Source organism: Taeniopygia guttata, chromosome 6, assembly GCF_048771995.1.
Source record: "Taeniopygia guttata chromosome 6, bTaeGut7.mat, whole genome shotgun sequence".
In the NCBI taxonomy this organism is placed as follows: domain Eukaryota; kingdom Metazoa; phylum Chordata; class Aves; order Passeriformes; family Estrildidae; genus Taeniopygia; species Taeniopygia guttata.
Window position 1 is genome coordinate 23,793,393 of NC_133031.1, and position 19,734 is coordinate 23,813,126.

Genomic DNA, 19,734 nt, shown 5'->3' on the forward strand with positions numbered 1-19,734 from the left:
AAGCTAATTCCTGTTTTTCAAGAGAGGAAGTTGAAGCAAGGAAAGACTTAAATGTCTCTTTCAGGGTTTTATAGGAAGTGTGTGAAGCAGCATGACCCAATTTATTTTTGTTGGTCCCTCTGTACAGATGTACTCCTGAGTAAAATCACTTGCAAGTAAAGCAAGCAATGTTCTGATACAAAAGGCAATTTTGGGATTGTTGTTTGCCTCCTGGGAGCAAGACCTTGATGCTGCTTTGTCTCACACTTCAGCAGTGTTGCTCCTCTCTGGTCTGTGGATATTCTTTTCTGGGAGAGTACCTTCTTTCTACTTCTCTGACAGCTGGAGGACAGACATCCCCGACCTTGAGAACAAATTCCTGGAGCCTAGAGGGGAATTTCAAGCTGTTTTTCTTAGAGGTAGTGTGAGATCTTGCCCACACAGTGCTCCCCACAGCATATACTCTGGGGATGTTCACCTCTTATTTTTTATCATCTCTTTTGTAGGCTGTCTTGTTTGCGTGAGTGAGACTCTTGGAGGGTGGAAGGGAATCCCTACCAACCTTTTAAAGGGGCTCTAAGTGTCTAAGCTATTGAGGGCTCTGCTGAGTGTTGATTAGGACTAAGCCCTGAAGAGCTGTTAATGTACATTCCTGTGTGATAGGCAGCAGATAGTGTGCTCTGAGCAATATTTTTAACCTGTAGGAGATAGGGATGCCTTAAAGGAGTTAAGCTTTTCTGCTGCTTTTGCTGACACTAGGTGCTAAATTCCCCACTGACAAGAATAGCCTGCAATCCTGGGCATTATCAACAAACAAACAAATAGGGCACTCCGCGCTTTGAAGTCCTGAAGCAAAACATTGGGGGTTGGTTACAGACAACTGGGGGGGCTTGAGTCCTGTAGGCCAAGAATGATGGCAAGGTGGAGAAAATGAGGGCCACTAGCAGAGGGCCCAGCATGAATTTTGGACTCTATTAGGGCCCAGAAACAAAGGGGTGAACTGGTGGAAGGAGATGTGCATGTTTTCACTGTTGGGAGAAGGAAGGAATTCTCTCATACTGTCAGTGAGCAAAGGCAGCCAGTTTGAAAGCAGACTGGGGTACACTTGAAAAACTTGGTCTAAAGAGGGGTCTTATAAAAGAAGATTATTTTACAGGCTGGTGAATGATTAACTTCATAGTTAATATTAATGGAAGTTTTTCAGGGATGCTATCAAGTCTTCCCACACTGTTCAAGAGAAAAGATTTGAACAAATCCTAGTTGTCATTTATTTAACTGTAGAAGATGAGGAGTTTGTGTTGAATGCTGCCCTTAGAGAGCAGGTGGTGATGGGGGTGCTGTCTCTGTTAACAAAGGGGTGGAAGGTCATCCTTATAAGCTGAATCTTTGTGTGACTTCAAGTGCTTGTTTCTGCCAGCAATTGAAGGCTGTGGTCCCCCAGAATAAGTAACTGGAATTCAGGGAGAGGGTCTGCGGGAAGGTAAGCATGGCAGTGTGGGCAGCTCTTCCAGCACAACATCAGCAGCATGTATCCTACCTTCTGCTATTTTGGTGATGTGGCATAACGTGTCTCTCTCTTTAGGTTTGGTCCCTGTCCGCGGGCAGAGTTGGTCAGTGTCTACATACAGTGCAAACAGAGGATCGAGTGTGGTCCATTGCTATCAGCCCATTATTAAGGTAACAGATCTCTTTATTCCCAATTTTTAGCAGAGAGAAGTAAAGGAGTTGTGTGTGTCTGTGTGTCCACAAATCTTTGAGGCACCAATGTTACAGTTCAGGGAATTGATTTGTGTGAAGGAGGCTGATGAGGTGCTTGTGCCTGCAGCAGGAGCTCAGGGAAGAGCATGTGGTCTTTATTTCCTATACCAGCAGAGTGATCCCCTTATAAAGAGGCCATGAAGGTGGCCCTGGGTTCCTCTTAGTGCTGCAGGTGGGACCTGTTCATTCTTTCTTGAAGAAGGAACACTGACTTGCTAATTGGAAACAGTGAGCTGGATCCTCTTGAGATTTTCTCTGCTGAAAAGATGCCAACCTGTATTCTCAATCACTGGCAGAAGAGATGCTGAACAAAAAGGTCCCTGCTTGAGAGCTGCGTGCAGTTTTTTTGAACATGTTGAACTGGCAAAGATGGAGTAGAGTTCAGGGATGTGGTTTTCCAGCCTCTGTTGCCTGTAGCTCTGTACTTCTAATGCGGGCATAATGCTACAAGTATACCTTCAGCATGGGAGGCAAGGGCAGTACATACACCAATGTCTTTCAGGGTGTTCTTTGAAGTGCTCCTGTTATTGAAGAAGTGAAAATCTGAGAAACTCTCACTGTTAAAATCTTACACCAAACAGCAATGATCTGTCTCTTTGGTTTGCTGTTAAACTGGTCTGCGTGCAAGAGACGTTCTTCCTCAGCATACCTTAGGGAAGGAGAAGAACTGTAGTTGCTGCTCATGTGATGTCTGCAACTGCTGAATTTTAGGCTTGTGCAAAACCAAAATACTGTCCACAACTGGTGTCCTTGTTAGCTTTCCAAGCTTGTTTTGCAGGCAGCAGAAACTTAGTGGTACGGAGCTAATGGCTTTATCAGGGAAATGGCACTCCAGGCTTGCTATGATTTTGCTGTTGCCTTGTTCCTTTGCTCTGAGTGTTTGAGACAATTAGTGTTTTTTGAAGAAGTGCCACTTGCATTGGTGCTGCTGAAAAATGTGAGATAGAAGCCCTTTTCTGTCTTCTGTGCTGCAAGGATCCCTTTTCTGGCAGACAAGCTCTGGCTCAGGCACCGTGTCTGGTTAGAGGCCAGTGGCATTCTGCTTCCTACTCCTAAGTGATGACCTACTGCTGTGGCCTCTTGTCAGGACGGTGTTCCTCTCTGTGGTGTGCATGCTTGTGCACACTCTCTGTCACAATATTTACCCTCAGTCTCCCCACCCCCCCTTTCCTCCCTGCAGGGTGATAAATTGGAGGTGGTGGAACAGCTAACCCATGAACAAGTGGGCTTAAATTGTGCGCTCTCATTTTTTATGAGACCGTGGACTGTACCAGCCTCTCCCACTAGCCCACCCTACTGCACCCTCCCCTTACCCCTCCATTTTTTAGGGAGGGGGGTGTAGAGAATTAGAGCCAATTAGCCACGTCATTAATTCTTCAATTTGACGGCTGATATAGCAGGGTCTGAAACACGCTGCTGACCTCGTATAATGGGAACCCTGCTCCTTAACATATTGACGATGGGAGAAGTTAATTAAAATTCCACAGAGAGAAGGTGTCGGCTAACCTATAAACCTGTCGCTTCTCAGAACAAATCGCAGCCATCCTAGAAGAGAGAGAGGATCAGAGCAGGAGGGCATGTGGTGGGGGTTGGCCAGGGCAAGGGGCAGGGGAGATGAATTTTTCACTAATAGGTTTTATTACTTGCTGTCTAATGAAGGTGAGTATCAAAAAGATAATATCTGGTTTCTAGGAAAGTCTGCTTTGGGGAGCTCTGTGGTTTCTGTTTTATTGCAAGAGCCCATATTTCACCCATATGCATTCCCTATGCCCTTAGGTCTAAAGCTCTTCCTCCTTTGCAGTCCCCATCCTTCTAGCCAGAGCTTGGATACATTTGTTCCCCAGTGAGGCTGAACATGGCCTAAAACCTCCACTTCCTGCTAAACATTTAACGTGACCTTCTCAATTGATTCTCCCTTCTCAATTGTGTGGATGTAAACTGAGATCTCTTCCATGAGGACAAGTAGTTCTACTGGAGAATCAGGCTCCAGCCACCTGAGTATTTTGGCCCATTGCTGCTAAGAAACGGCAGCTGTCTCTACTATGGACACAGAGAGCTGAAAGCAGTTGTGTGCAGTGGGGTAGGAGCAAGAAAGGTTTCTCCAACTCTAGCCATTCAGAATTGCTTTGGAGAGGCTGTAGTTTCCTTACCTGGAAGTTTGCCAGGATTTAGACTCTCTAAAGTAGTCAGGGTGGTATTCTTACTGAACTTCAGCTGTTAATGGGCTGAAACTTTTCGTCTTTTCAGTGATATCTTCATCTGTGTGAAGCTTCTTACAAGTATCCCATATGCTCCTGACCCACAGCTGGGTTTTCTGCTGTGCCTGCTGTAGTCCTGCACTGCTGGACTGCTATTCTAGAGGACAGTGCCTGTAAACTCAGGCTAAATGTTAGAGACTTGTGCTCTTAGAGCACAGCTCCTCTGGTTTCAGGCATTTTTTCCTTAGGTGTTCTGCTTTGATTTGTCCATAGTTTCCTTGTGTCACTGCAGAAATCAACCTGTAGATGTGCAGAACCAGAGGAGGAGGCTTCCTTGTTCTTAGTGTACTGGTGCTATTCTGGATGTTTCTGGTCTGTGAACAGAATGATTCCTATAAGGGACATTAAGTAGAGGAAAAGGTATTAAAAGTGTACAAAGAATATGGGATCGTCTCTTCATACTGTGCAGGGGAAAACTATGCTTAGTCCTTTGCATAACTTTTTCAGCCATGGAAGTGTCTTGACAGCCATGTGTGTTCATGGAGCTTCATTGCTTTGGGGATCCCTGACATTGCACTGCAGGGTAATGGGGATGGGAGGGCATAGTGTTTCTTCTGGGTTTTCAGTGAGTCTGCAAAGATATGCTTTTTGGTAGGCTTTGGATAGCAGGTCACACACTGCACGTGTCACATAAGTGACTAGAGAAGACTCTGAGAGAGTTCTTAAAATAGGATACTTAAAATAAGGGTACCTCAGCTTCATTCAGACACTGGTTTAATTGATCTCCAAAGCTGTCCTTCTCCATGGGTTAGTAAAATGCTGTACTTTGCTGCGTACCCTAAACTACATTTTGTAGCTACTCATAATCTTCTTCCCCCCACGAGTTCATTTGCCTTTTGAACTCTGCATCACACAGATGTTAAACTTTCATTTACTGGTGCTTACTGCAGTGACTTATATGTGCTCAGGGACCAGGACAAGCCTAAGTGCAGTGGACCAGTTCAAATGTGCAAAGTGAAGCAAACTTGGGAGTTTCTGGTAGAGCAGTGGAACCTTCATGCTTTGTGGTTCCCTGAAGTGGCAGTAGCCAGGGAAGAGAAGGGAGAAGTGTACAAGGTAAGCTGGAGGAGAAAGAAAAAAGTGGACCTTCATGTTAAGTTCATTATTAATCTTGAATCCAGATTTTTTTTGGTGTTGAATTAAAAAAAGTACTCAGATCTAAACTGACTTCTTTTGCGAGGTCTGGCCACTGGTATTTGCTACTTTCATATTTAAATATTTAAATATGATCATGAGATCCTGTACTCAAAGTGTGTCAGATTTTAAGAAGCAAAGAGAAGACAGAGGCACACAAATGGTTTCCAACGTGCGACTGTAGATGAGCAGCAGGATGCCAGGTTTCAGCTGTAGATAGAGAGCTAGGAAATGCTTGATACACTTTGGGGCAATCATAAAGTGCCCTCCTGTGACAGAAACATGCTTTGGGTGTGTAAGCCCAAGAGACAGTTTCTTTTTTTCTGACTCTGTCATTAGTCTGCTGCAATAGATAGTCTGCCCTCCTTGTGGTTGTTGTCTTGGTGAAGTGCAGGTTAACTGCAGAGAGAAGGAAAGTTTGTACTGAAGGCTAGCTGTCTGCATTGGATGCTTGATTTAAAGGAAAATAAGTACTTGCACAAACAGCTAAATTTAAAAAGGCAGGCTGGCTGTCCTGTTTATGCACTGTTGTAGTTGAGACCCAACTCCTCTATTAGAATAAGCTGATTTTAGCCTAATTGCCTCTTGCACGGATTATTATGAGGAAGTAATATCTGAGGAGATCTCTGCTTCTGTGGACAACCTCAGGCAAATTGTAAAACATGCCCCAAACTCGCTGGATAAAGGAAGGAAGAGAAAGGTTACTGACAGGCAACTTTATTGAATGGCCTCTCTTCCTTTGGGGGTGATCAAAATGATTAATTCTGAGGGTTTCCTTTTAATGGTTATCTAGAAACTTGTGAAAGTGTAACAATCTGGTCTTGCAGGTTGCCTTAGAGCAAAACAACCCACTTGAATCAGAGCAACTTTGCAGTGGTTTTAACTGTGCAATTGAAGCCCTAATGTGTAGAAGTTAAAATGTTGGATAATGTTCCCCTGCCCTCATTTCTTACTCTGATTTTATCAGCCGGTTTCCCCTACTGCATATCAAGATGAGCTGTTGGCCGTAGTGTGCTCTGCTTTGACCTAGCTTTGTGCAGTTAACCTCTCTGAGTCTGTAAGGACTTGGGAGAAGTAACTGAGTTTTTTCGGGTTTGTGCATTGCCAGCAAAACAGCCGGCAGCAATAGCTCTGCTGTCCTTGGGGATCTTCATAGAGCCTGGTTGGCTTGAATAATTGAGAGGGGACTCTGACCTGCAGCTGTTTCTTAAGCAGGGCAGGAAGAACCTGCTCAACTGTGAGATCCCAGAGTGGACGTGCAGCGTTAGTGGTGGCATTAACTGCCATCTTTTACTGACCTCAGAGGGCAATCTGGATGTGGGTTTCTAGGTATATGCAATAGTCATAACTGACTTGGTGCTCTTTCACCCTAAAGCTGAAGAGCAGGAAATGAGTATCATTTTCTCCCCTCTGGAGCTAAAATGACACCTGTGTCTTATCCATTTGCCCTGACTGTTCCCTTGATGTTGGGAGGAAGAAGACTTTGTTTTACTCTTTAATTGTGTGATAATGGCTCTATTTGGTCTTTTTCACGTGGTGAACACATGAGCACACATGTCTGTTTTTCCTCTCCTGTAGAAACAAACAAATACGCAAACATTTCTATAGATTGAGAAACTGCAGCTTACCTTTCTTTACTTCAGTTTCTTTCTTTTGCCCTCTAAAGCTCACGTGATTGATGACTTCCTCCCTTTTTGTCACTTTTGGCCAATACTCTGATGTCTATATTTTCTGTGACTGTGTGAATTGGCTCACTGGTGGTTGCGGGCAGGTGAGCAGGTTTTGGGAGGCAGTAGCTGACTGAGTTGGAACGCAGACATCTGTTTCTAATTGTGTTGAGCTGTGTTGCATATTGAATTTTTTTTTCCTCCCCCTGCAGTCTTTTTATCATTTTTCCCCTTGCTTGAGGGGAAAGTCAGTCTCAGAAAGCTTGGAGGAAGCATCTTTCTTGTGCTGCATGGTTTGCACAGGAGAATCCATGACTGTTTAATCGATGTGACAGAAGAAACTTAGTTGAGGGGGCTGGCAACCTTATGGTTTGAGGTTTCCATTTCCAGTTTGTGATTGTTTTCTCTTTGCTTTTTAAGTTTGCAGGAGGAGAAGGTAACTTCACCAGACCTTGGCTGCTGTTTACCTTTGCTCGGTTGTGCAGTGTGCCTTTGTTTTTCCACCTTTGATCAGTGTCCTGCCAACAGATAATTTAGCAATTGCATCCTAGGGTGGAAGTGTGGAGTTAATGTTAAAATTAGGGTTTTTTTCCTTTCCTTACTTCTGTGGCTGATGGAGCAGAGAAGAAGAGAGGGGAGGTGAAGGGGGCCATAAATTCTAGACCTGGTGATTCTGTTTCTTGTAGAGAAATGAAAGTCTCTGATGTCTCTTCAGCACTTTCATTAACATTTAAATTAAGGGTTTGTTTTTCAGGTGGCTTCAGTCGAAGCCCTTTCATAGTCTGACGCATGGAGGCTGCTCTCTCTCTCCTTCTCTCTCTCTCTTTCTCCAGCTTGCATATCAGTGTACAATAGTAATCACTGTTTTATTTTTTTTCTGATCTCTCAGGAGGGCAGCGACCTGACAAGCTGTACCAGAGGTTCAAAGAGAAACAGAAATGGAGTGCAAAGGTAGATGAGCAGGAGGATGCTAGGTTTCACTCCTACAATTAGAGTGGTGTCTGTTCCCTCCCCGCCTTTCAAATGACTGTTTTTGGGGGCGGGAAGGGACGCAGAGGGATGGACCTTTCTTGCCTGGTGAGAGCCCCAGGTGCAGATGCCTCTAAGCAGGCTCAGCTTCCACTGTTACTCCTCCCAGATAAGGCCAAACCTGTCACTCAGAGGATGCAAGCTCATGCCCTGAGGTGGGAAGTGAAGCTGTAGTGTCCTAAGATAGCAGCCTGCCCCTTCTAAAGGAGTGTTGATTCACTCTGAGGACAGCAGGAGACTGGCCCTCAGCCTGCCATTGGCATTTGAAAGGAGGGTGATGGTGGAGGATATTGCCCTGAAGTAAAGGCAATATCTGTCTTTTGTGCTGCAGGGCTTAAGTAATGTCTGCTCTGAGTACTGCAGCTTACAGTGTCTGAGATGTCATTTTGGATCTTGGCTTACAACGACCTAAACCAGACCATGCTTTGCCATGGCTAAGCAGTTTTTGGTATAAGAGCAATTGGTTCAACATCAAGAAAAAAGAGCTGTTTTCCTCCTGCTTCAACAGTTGTGTAAAAGCCAAGGAACAAAGGGATGGTTTTAGGTATGTCAGTGACTTGCAGTGGAGAAGCAATGTAGTAGGATTTGTGTAAAGACATGAATCTTTGTCTCAGAGTTCTTTTCTCCTCTTACCCAGATGAGAAGCTCCACTTCTCATCTCTTACCCAGCTGGTCACCACTGGTAGGCTGTTACCTTTTTCAGGCTCTCTGACGGGAACTGGGGGGCTCCAGTAGCACTGCACTGGTATCTTTTATCTAAAAGACAGAGGAAAATGAGCCAACACATGAGCAGTGTTTTGCATAAAGAAACTTGCAGCTTGGGTGCTGTGACTGTTTCACTTTCTATGACTTCACTATACTACACCCCAAATTTGTTTTCCTTTCACTAAGGCCTTCATCCATGTGGGCTTTGAAGAATGCCAACAGGATGAGAGCAGCAAGCTGGCATGGGATCAGGAAGGGTATTCCGTAAATGACAGTAGATATGGTGCATAAAGAAGAGTGCCAAAAATTTCTGTTTCTTCCACACTGACCATAAATGTGCCAGTGGTGCCTATGACTTATACCATGTGGCTCTTCTGGAGGACCTAATTCAAAGTCATGCACTTGCAGAAGCATGCTATATATGCTGAATAATGTTCCTGTTACAGAGTTGGATTTTTTACTTTCCTTTTTATGTGAACTATCAGAGACTGTAGTTCTGTCATTTCTTGTGTCACTTGTCAGGTTGAAGTATTTTGTCTGACTATTCTGAGTGTATGGTGATGACTCAGTGAGTGATGCAGAACAATTTTTCAGAGGCAGTTGATCTTGTCCATGTTCCGAGTGCTCTGGAGCTGTCTGGTGGGATGTGCTTCTCTGATCCCATCTGACCCTTGCTCTAATTGTTTTGTCTCCATCTCATTGTTCTGGCAGTGCACATGGCCCCTGCCTCCTCTCTGTAAGATATTTCTGTGGAGTGCTAAAAACCGCCACCATCAGCATCATCTTGGTATCTTCATCCTGTATCATGCAAGGGGGGAATCAGAATGTCTGCTCTGCACTACTGGCATCTATTCACTCTTGCAGCTGCTTCAGCTTTTGGAGACTCAGAGATTCACATCTACTGAGTTTTTCTTCAGGACTCTCTGTGGATGGTGCTGACCACGTTTGGTGAAACCCACAGCCCACACAAACCAAAGATATCGGCAATAGTAAAGAGGATGTTTAGTGTTTGTCTCACAGTGTCCTCGATCTTGGCTTCTGAGCCACCTCTAGTGTTGCTCAGTCTGTAACTTTCCAGTGAGGAATGCTTTTAATTTAAGCTCTCCTGAGGCTGCATGTCAGCAGAGAGCTCTGCTTGGCTGCCCTAGTGGTACTTGGGACAAGTGTGCTGCAGCACTAGCTGGGGCAATTGCTAGTAATTCGCTGTGGAAGCTCCACTGTATTTATGGGTGGAGAGGACAGGGGGAAGCTTGCTCTCCCGCCTTCCCCCATGTTATCTCAAAAGTCCTTGGTGCATCTTTGATTAGGTGTAGGTCAGAAGAATTTCCACATCGTGACCTTAATAACTGGGGTTGATTGGCAGGCAGTCTGCGGAGAGGGAGCAGCCTGTCCCTTTCATCTCCCTTGGTGCCGTGCTGGGACAATGGGCCAGCATATTTTCCTTGTTGTTCCTCATTTGAAAAGGGTCTGGTATCTCTACTAGGTACCTGTGACATGGGGGTCTTGATTGGGGTCTCATAAAGGGCCCTGTCACTGTGTCCAAAGGCCAGGAATACAAAGGCGGTCAGTGGGTGGGGGTCTCAGCTGACCACTGAAGAAGGGAGGGGAGGGTCCTGGAAGCAGTGGAGGGAGAAGCAACCCCTGATGGGAGACTTTAAAGGGGGGAGGGGGGGAGGAGGCGGCCCATTTTTGTCCCGAACTCATCAAGCACATCTGCAGAATTGTCCCAGCCTCTGCCTCCCAGTTTCAAAAGAAAATGATCGTTTGATAAACCGTCCTGATTCACCACTTTCTCACAAGGGAGGGAGACCCACCTTTGACCTCTATGATTTCACATTGGGCCCAGCTCCCCCCCATCCAATTGCTGGAGAAACTTTGAAATGCATCCCTTGTGCTCCCTTTCCTTCTCCCTCTTTCCCTTTACTCTCTCTTCCCCTTGCTATTTTTTTTTCTCTTTAGTCCCCCTCCTCCTCTTCCCACCACCCCCACCTTCCCCACTCTCCCGCTTTGTAAAAAAGCAGGCGTACTGCTTTGGAGTTTAGGCAAGTAATTAGTAAAATCTTTTCTGCAGCACAATAAAACCACAGCCCTTGGCCTGCATATTCCCACAATTTACATACTCACGGGCATTCGAGAAAACAAGTGGTATTCCCAGTGCATCGTTGCCTATGAAAATCATTTGGAAGGCAGGGAGGGGAGGGTGCTGAGACCCACTCGCTCCTGCGAGCTATAGGAATGTGCATGAATATATTAAAATGTTTCCACACAATGCTTGTATTTTCCAACGGGAAGAGGCATCTTCTGGATGAAAGGCGGCTGGCCCAGACACAGGCCTCTTCCAAACGCTCTTTCCCACTCAGGGTTTGTTTGCATGGACCAGATAGAGAGGGGGCCTGGAAGGGGAGGAAGGGGCAAGGCTGCTATCCATGAAGAGTAAATCTTTGTGTGCCTCTTACCCGCTCCCCATTTGTGGTCCCAGAAAGTCAAATTATGAGGGAATTGTGTCTGCAGAGGGAGGCAGGAAGGGAGATCATCAGGACTTTCTGCAAAAGCTTTTGGAGGCATTGGAAACGTAGAGAGGAAATAGCTTGTAATGGACCATATAGTGCTGTGACCAATGGGATTCAGCGGCTGCAGCAGGAAATGACTGAGAGGGAGCTGACTATCTTGAGCAGTATTAGCAAAGTGCCTATTAATAACAGAAAACACTCTTGCAGTACTTTTCCATCTTTATCTTACTGTCAAAAACAGGCTAGATAATGCTCAGTCTGGGCAGCATGTCCAGCTGTTCTTCTACTTTTTCCAAGAGGGTGGTTGTTCCAGGGTATGCCACCACTGGAACCCAGCAGTTTCTGCTCCTTTTCAGTCAGGGCCCACCTTAGCTGCCTTTCCTCCAAAGAGGTTCTTTGGGCACTTTCAACTTGCAGGATATTGACAACAGGTGTGTGGTGAAACTTGTATCTAGAGTGTGTAGATCTATGATTTCCTTTCTAACAGACAAGAACTGAAGTAGAAAATGGAAGTGAAGGGAGGGAGAGGCTGAACACAAGTAATGAATAACTTGGCTTAGGACCAGGGTTTGTATGGAGGTAAATACTGTGGGTGAATACTGTTTTATTTGAGAATACTGGGGCAGGCTTCAAAGAGGTTTTGCTTGGAGGTAGGATGGTGGCTGCATTTTTTATTATTTTTGTTCAGTAATAGTCTTATGGTGACTTAGAAAGCCCTTGGAAATTTTTATGGGAAGTGGTGTGGCACCAGCAAGGACATCTGTATATATTTTCCCTATGTGGTGCCCGCTCTTCTGGGTAGATGACCTGTCCAAATGGGTTCTGCCCTGAGGATTTACATGTGTGTCCAGCCACAACCATGGCAGCACAAGTTTATGGATGCTATGAAGAGCTATTCCAAGACCCATCTGAAGTCTCTGCTCTCCTGAAGGAATTTTCAGAACACAGACTCCCAGAACAAAGCATAAGCCCTTTAGAGAGGAGTGGGAAAGCTTTATTGAGAATTTCTCCTTGGCTGAGCCAGCTCTTCATGTCCTTTCTGACCAGAGTCTCCCTGTGACAGATGAGAGAAAATGTATTCCCCAAGACCTACAAGGAGCTAAACAATTTAGCATCTCAAAACCTTTTGCAAAAGAGTATTCTGCATGGCAGCTGTTCCTAAAATGGATCTGCAGAAGTAGCAAAGCTCTGTAATGCTATTGCTCCTGGCTGGCCTCCACTGGTCATACCGGTGTTGGTCATGGTGCAAAGGTCTCTAACCTTTTGTTGGAAACAACCAATAACCTAACTTGCAAGAGGGCTTACTTCTTATTTTTAATTATTGTCTTCCCAATTCCCTGCTCCTCCCCTTCATCTTTCTGCATTTCTTAAAGAGGCAGTGGAGGGAAAAAAGCTTTGGTTTTTGTTTGGGAAGGGGGTTAGCAAGGGCGACATGGCCCCTGCAACCTCTCATAGGGGTGTCTTGTCAGGGCGCGGCATGGAGGGCACAAACAGATCATAACCTTTAAATGAAAATGTGATGGAGGGGAGAGATGAAAGCAGTGAAACAAATTAGATACATCTAGAGGGGGTGCTCAACTGGAGAAAATTAGCATTTCTTCCTAATTGGAGTGCAGGGCATTCCATTACAGGGTTTCATTACAAGGAGGGAAGCACTGGGCCTCTTTGGAGGATTCCCCCCTGCCCTTGGTTTTTCTAGAAGAAAAAAAAAATTTATTTGGGAGAGAACTGCAAAAGTACTGAGTTTATCAGAGTGAAGGTTTCAGACTACTGCAGGAGGAAGAATTATAGTAAAGCAACAGTTCTTTATTTATTAAGACAAGAAAGTGATGATTGTGTTCACATGAAGGGACTTGCTAGTCCTAGTTTTCCTGGAGGAAACTAAAAAGTATACAGGAGGCTGCAGGTGATGATAACTTTCTGATTCAAGTACTTGCTGAATCAAATTCCTAAACTAGTTTTCCTGAAGGAAACTAAAAAGTATACAGGAGGCTGCAGGTGATGATAATTTTCTGATTCAAGTACTTGCTGAATCAAATTCCTAAACTATCCAAAATGTACTAGTTTGTTTGAAGCAAAGAGATATGTTTTTGATTATGATCAATGGAGTAAATTCAAGCCTGTTTAATACTGCATATCAAGTCCATGCTGCACAAAACACTTGTTCAATGTGTGTTTGATTCTACCTCTAACTAGAGCTGTTGAATCCAACAGAAATTTGCATATATTCCTGGGAAGATAGTGGCCAACTTCCAGCATAGAATGTCTGTGGCTGCTTTGGGGCTTGTGCACAGCTTTGTGGTCCAAATAGCTTGTGTCAACTTGAGGAATAGGCTGACATGGATGTGCTTTATATGTACATCTGAATGTGTGAATGGGGGCAAGGAGTAACTCAGAGAGAATTGAAGGGACAAGGTTTTGCATTGCATTTCCTGGTTAGGAGTAGAGGGGGACAGTTTCTTTTTTCCAAGCATGGACTGGATTATTTATCAGTCAGTGCTCTCAGGAAAGGCTGGAGGGAAGAGAAGAAGGGGGAGGAAGAAGAAGAAGAAGAGAAAAGCATACTTTCTTCAGCTGTGTGGTATGCAATGTATGTTGCTCTTCCAATCTACAGTTACAAACTTTCCTCTTGCAGCTCAGGAGAGGGAATACATGAGTGTATCAATATGGATTTTAGGAAACTACTGAAGGAAGGGTTCTGTCTACAGAGAAGGTGTTTCCTGGCAGAGGGGGAGATATTTGCAGCAACACTACCTTCATCCTGGGCAGGTTCTGTCATCCATGTGCTTGGGATGAGGTTGCAGATGGTATGAATTTACAAAAGTCATAAATGTAAATCTCTCACCACTTACTGCTGAATTTTGAGCACAGTATAGCACTGCTCACAGGAATATCTGAAGGCTTTGAGAAAATACTGATAAAAATGAAAGCATGGCTCAGAGATGGGCTTCTCCTATATTGTCTGGCACACATCAGGATGATGTCTCCTGTCACAACATTCTCCTTGTCACTTCAGTCCTCACAGAAGATGCTTGGCAGACTGTTTAAAATAAGGCAAGAGGGGGACGGGATCAGAGAGGCTGAAATTTGGAGAGGAGCAAATGAGTAACACAAGACAGTCATCCTTGAAGGGAAACCAGTTCCTCTGAAGAATGGGAATTTCTCCTCAATATGTGATCTGGCTTGAATGCTAATACACTTTCAAATGGAGCATGCCAGAGTGCCTCTTGCCTGTAGCTAAGCTTCAGTTTCCTTGGGTTGCTGGCATTGTGAATCTCTGCTGTGAGTTGAATTGGACACTGGAAACGTGGATGGAATTGTGTGGCTCTGACTCCCTCCTTGGCTCCATTGCCTCTGGTTTCTTTTCAGAGCAGTGTGGGACTATTATAGACTGGAAGGCAGAGTGGAAAGTCTGTTCTTTCTGTGCAGTGTTTCCTGTATTGTGTTCTGTGGTTCATTATCTAGGATTTGTCAGGTCTTTTCTACCTTCCCTCCCAAGTGCATGGAACCCAACTGCTGCAACCACTTTCTTGCTCTTAAGAGGTGTTGTGGGTTCATGATGCTCCATTCACCATCCCTACATGTGGGATGTACTCTTACTGCTTTGTAGGCATCCTGACACTTAGCAGGTGCAGGGCTAATTTGGGACCAGGTATTAAAGCCAGCTTTTAATGTGCATTGCCCTGTCTAATTTGTAAATTCTTGTTCTTTCTCCTCTGATATTGAAGCACATATTCCTTTAAGTCTCACTGTCCATCAAAGAGGACTTGAGGCCCTGCTATGGTTGGTAGACACAGGCAGCTAATGACAAGAGAGAGCCCATTTCCTTTGTGAAGAGAGACCTGTAGCAAGGTGATTTATAGTCCCAAAGATTTATTAGCATGGGGGCTGAAGAGTCTTGCAGGCTGGAACCCAACAGCTTAGGTTTTTTTCCAGGGGAAAAAGAAATCTGTGTACCTCTTCCCCACTCCTGAAGGAGGTGAACTCATCAGAAGCAGCAATTGCAGACTGAGCTGGGCCGCGCAGCAGCTGCTACTATTGCTGTGCTTGATCTCTTCCTTCTGGTGCAGCTGTGTTGAGCTGTACACCTGTGCTTTGTTCAGTGACCTGCTTTGCCTGTTCAGGCTGATTTAATGAGGGATGGGGATGGAGCAGGACTGTCTGATTGAAGAGTTTCTCTCTTGCATCTGATTTTCTGTCTTGGCTTAGAGCATGTTTTAATTTTCTGTATACTTCCCCTGGATTTTCTCCTCTTTTACAGTGGAGAAGCAAGGGAGCCTGCTCCAGATATTAGAGAAGCAGTAATGTTTCTCTAACATCTGTTTTCTGATGGTCTCAGAGCAGAAGGTTGTGGAGGTGAAGGATGCCAGCAGTTTCAAAAGAGATTTTGTAATTCATGGATAGCAAGTTCATAATGAGGAGCTAGGTGGGGATACACTCTTTAAAATCCTTAATGCAGAAACTATGGATGCAAAGTGAATGGCCACAGAAGGCTGTCATGCTTACATGTTCTTCCTGAGCAGCATCTGCCAGTACCACTGGAGATGAAAAAGGTGAGCTTGATGGACCATAGCTTGACAAAAGTGGGCATTTCTCCTCTTCTGGCCATGGTGGGTCAGTCCAGCATACTTCTACCCCATCATTTGGTGTTCACCAGTGATCAGTAGTAAATGTCTATGGAGAAAGTAAGAAACAAGAACAGAAGATCCTTTCCTGCCTATTCATTCCCAGCTTCCAATGAGCAGAGGTTAGGGTTTCCCTGGCTAGAATTTTCATCTGGACCAATGTTTATTTCATATTTGCAGAAGATCGCTCTGTAAGCAGGTCATCTCCTCTTTCTGAACCTGTTAATGTTCTGGGCTTCATAGGCTCTTTTCAAATTCAGTGTTTTGTCCTGGGGAATAAGCATGTTGCTTCATTTTTAAACCTTTTGCCTGATTGTTTTATGTGGTTATACAGTGAATGATTTCTCTCTTTGGATACCCTTCCCTCTGTTTAAAGTTTTAATATTTTTCCCAAGCTACCCTAACTCTAGTACCGATGGCCTTATGTGAAGCAGTAGCAAGGCAAAACTTGCAGGTACTTGCTGGCCAGTTGTTTGGAGTGGAGTTCATATGGAGTGGAGTTCAGGCATCCCTTTGTATGATGAAATAAGCTCATCACTTCCTCCCAGTGCAGTCTCTGATTGAAGTCCACAGAGATGCAGCCCAACATGAATTGATGGCCATGTAATTGATTCTTGTGTATTCACATGATAAAAGATGAGTGACAGTTTCAACTGGGACACTTGTAACTGGCTACAGAATCAAATGATGTTTGAGTTATGTGCTCATTTCAGTGTAGAACGTGTGAGGGAGCTTGGTTTTGGCATTTCTTTGTGTTTGACTTAACAAGTAGAAATTGTTCTTTTAATAGCTGTTTTTGGATGTGACTTCCTAAATTCTCTGAGCACATGGAAATAGTGCAAGCAATGGAAAGGAAAGGAGGAAACTGTGGTTTCACACTCCTACCCACAAAGCTGCCTATACATTTAAAGCTTCCAGACTTCTGTTCCTTGAAGTGTAGGAGGACTGACTGCCAGCAGGTTGTCCTGCTTCACCTAGACAGCAGCTTACTGAGTGGCAGGAGGCAGTGTGGTACTTAATATCCCTTTATCAGATATTTTTTGTCATCAAAGGACAGTGTATATTAGGGAATCCTCTGTTCCATTTTAGACTTGAATGTGTGCCTGAAGAGTCTTTCTCAGTCCTTTCCATATCCAATCCTTTCCCTCTTATACCATTTTATGTGTAATTTTTCCCCAATATACTGACATAAAGTGTCATAATAAATTACTGCTCGACTTCCTGTCTTATCCTTTCCCTATCTCTATGCCATCTATTTTGCCTGGTTACTTTCCTATCTTCATCTGGCTTATCTCAGTTATCAGTGAAATTTAATAATTCTTAGCCTGCCTTGCAGCTCAGCCTGATTACAGATACTGAAGGTGAAAATCTGTGCTGTGAAACTATACCTTATTGATGTCAATGTGGTTTGATCTCTGGCTTCTGCAAAACCTTTCCAGCGAGTTTTTGGGTGGTTTGGGATCTGTATGGGAGGTGGCCACTAAATGTCTTTATACCTTAGATGTATATTATCTGTTAATGAAACCTTGTATGCCTTTCTCTGCATGCAGGGCTGGGGCTTTTTGGCCTGACTGCCAGGTTTGATTTCTCACTCTGATGCTTGCTCACAACCAAGCATGCCCTGAACCTGCAGATGGGGAGGAGGAGTTTTATTTAGGATCTTGGTTGCTTAGGGCTGAAGAGTTGACATACTCCAAACACGTAGAATGAAAACCCTGAAGCAAATCATATTGCATAGAGTGGAGAACTAGGGAGGTGGAAGCTGCCCAGAGCTTTAAGGGCAAGTGGATTAAAGTTGTTGCAAGCGTGTCCGTGTCAGGACTGGAATGATCAGAACAGGAAAGCTCTAGGAGTCATTTCATGGCTGAGTTAAACGCAGATGAGGCTTTGCTTCCCTCCTCCACAGAGCACCTGTGTCTCCATGCCTCAGTGTGCTGGCCCTCTCTGTGTGTAGCATGTGCTCCACATACATGCCTTTCCCCTTTCACCTTTTCTGGCCTTTGACTTCTTAAAACCCTCTGAGCATCATTTCCCTCTCCCCTGATGAAGAACTCATTTAGACTTAATTTGTAAATTGTTTGAATATCACAAGGGAGAGGAGGAAGATCAAGCACTCTGTTTTTGTGATTTGGGTTCTTTCCCCTAAAAGCATGAACAAGTACAGCTCCTGCCTCTGCATGGTATTGAGAAAGAATTGCTGCCCTGTGTGCTAAGATAAGGAAAGTATATGTTTGACTCCTCTTCTTCCTCACCATCCTGATCACTTTTTTCAAAATTCTCCTAAATATTGGGGTTTTAATTTTTTATATGTGTGTCTGTATGGCAAAAGGAAAATGACAAAAATAATTTGTGGCTTGTGGCACCAGTAAAAGAGATTCCTTCCACCTCTACTTTTAAACTGAAACATTCTTGATTTTTAGTTGTTCTGGCAGACCTGAAAGGATTCTCCCTTCCCCCTGACCTCATTGGCATGCATAGATTGCTGCTTATTGAAAAGTAATTTTCTGTCATAGATTCTAATGGAAAAGTTTATATAAAATGTCATTCTATATATATATATACATACATTTTTAAAACAATATTTGTTAACTGAAAACTTTGCCAGTCACATCTGAAAAAATACTGAGATTTGTCTTGGCAGTCCTGAGTCTTAAAAAATAGAAAGGCATTATTTTATAAATATAAGAGATTTTCTTCTTTTGCATCATGATTCTTTAAGCATTTTCTATACATGAGCAAATATTCAGACTTTTGTCCAAAGCAGTGACAGCTGGAATATTTACTTAAATCAATTCCAAGTGTCTCACACTTGTAGGGTGTGAGGTTATAAGAAGAAAAAGCCCTGGACCACATAAGGTTTGTGATAAAGTGTGAGCAGAGATGATATTATATATCTTTTCCCACTGGTGCAGGGAATGTTCACTCTGTTTCTCTGCACATGCTTGAAATTGGCCTGGTCAACATGGACCTGCTTTTGTTCATTCTTGGTGTCTGCATTTGAGATGCTGGCATGGATTTCACTGCAAGCATACTTTGTCCAGAGGTGTCAAAAGTTGCTTCTAAGGAAAGGTCTTGAGAATTGATGTGTCAAAGGCACACAGTATCTGGCTGAACTCATCTATCTGTGACAAGTACTTAAGGCATCTTGGGTGAGGCTGAAATAAATAGGATTGAAATTGAAAAATGATCCTTTCTGCAAGAGTCTTTCGTAAAATGTGATAGAAATAGATATGGCCTGAAAAGAAACCAGAGTCATGGGGTTGAAACAGGCAATTTGCTTCTCTAGTTTGCAACCTGCTGCAGCATTGTGTCACCATTGTATTTTAGGCAGCTCAGAAATTAAAAGTCTGTGCCCTGGGGGTTGTGCTGCCTGTCTGCTCCCTTCCTACAATTGGAGTCCCTGAGGATCTCCTTTCCTTGTTGTCAGGATTGTTGTAATTGCATCATCTCCTAGGGCTTGTGCAGCACCTACGTGTACCTGTCCTTTGATAATAGTGGGATCTTTCCACTTCCCTGCTGGATCTTCACCTGGTCTTCATTGCAGAATCAGGACCAAGCTTTTAGATTATGACAATTCTTGCTTTCTAGTAGGATATTGCAATCATAAGAGACACAAAGCGAGTTTTTAGAACTTTAAAAACAAACAAAAAATCCCCCAGACGCTATTGCACTGAAACTGTGATCATTAATCCAGCTGAGCAGCAACTTTAACTTGTCTACAAGACCTGACAAGTCAGGACAAGGATTTATATCCTGAAGGCAATGGTGATAATTCAAAAAAAGCACAGATGCTAACAAGTCCTGAGAATCAGGAGAGGCAGCATGTCACACACAGGATGCCAGTTTCTGGCTTGTGGGACATCTGACATCAGTCTGATTTAATACAGGAGTGATATACTGGTGGCAAAGTTTTTTGAACACACATGCAGCAGGTTTCCTGGTAGTTTTGCAAAACCAAAGTCTTTTAGCAGAAAGGGAGACAGAACAAGTGAGGTCACACTATGAAAAACAGTTTTGGTTTGCTAATGGGAGATGCCTCAGCAAAAAGAGAACCAGGAGCCTTTTTTAC

General features: G+C 44.0%; 1 protein-coding gene across 3 annotated transcripts in view; it reads left to right on the forward strand.

Moving 5' to 3' along the window:
- The window catches only part of FBXW4 (F-box and WD repeat domain containing 4), a 60,202-nt gene that overhangs the window by 16,879 nt on the left and 23,589 nt on the right, over window positions 1-19,734 (forward strand). For all 3 annotated transcript variants that reach the window (XM_030276273.4, XM_004174861.6, XM_030276272.4), the window contains exon 5: window positions 1,562-1,656. In XM_030276273.4, coding sequence (XP_030132133.4) covers window positions 1,562-1,656 — 95 coding nt within the window. The remainder of the gene's footprint in view (window positions 1-1,561; window positions 1,657-19,734) is intronic.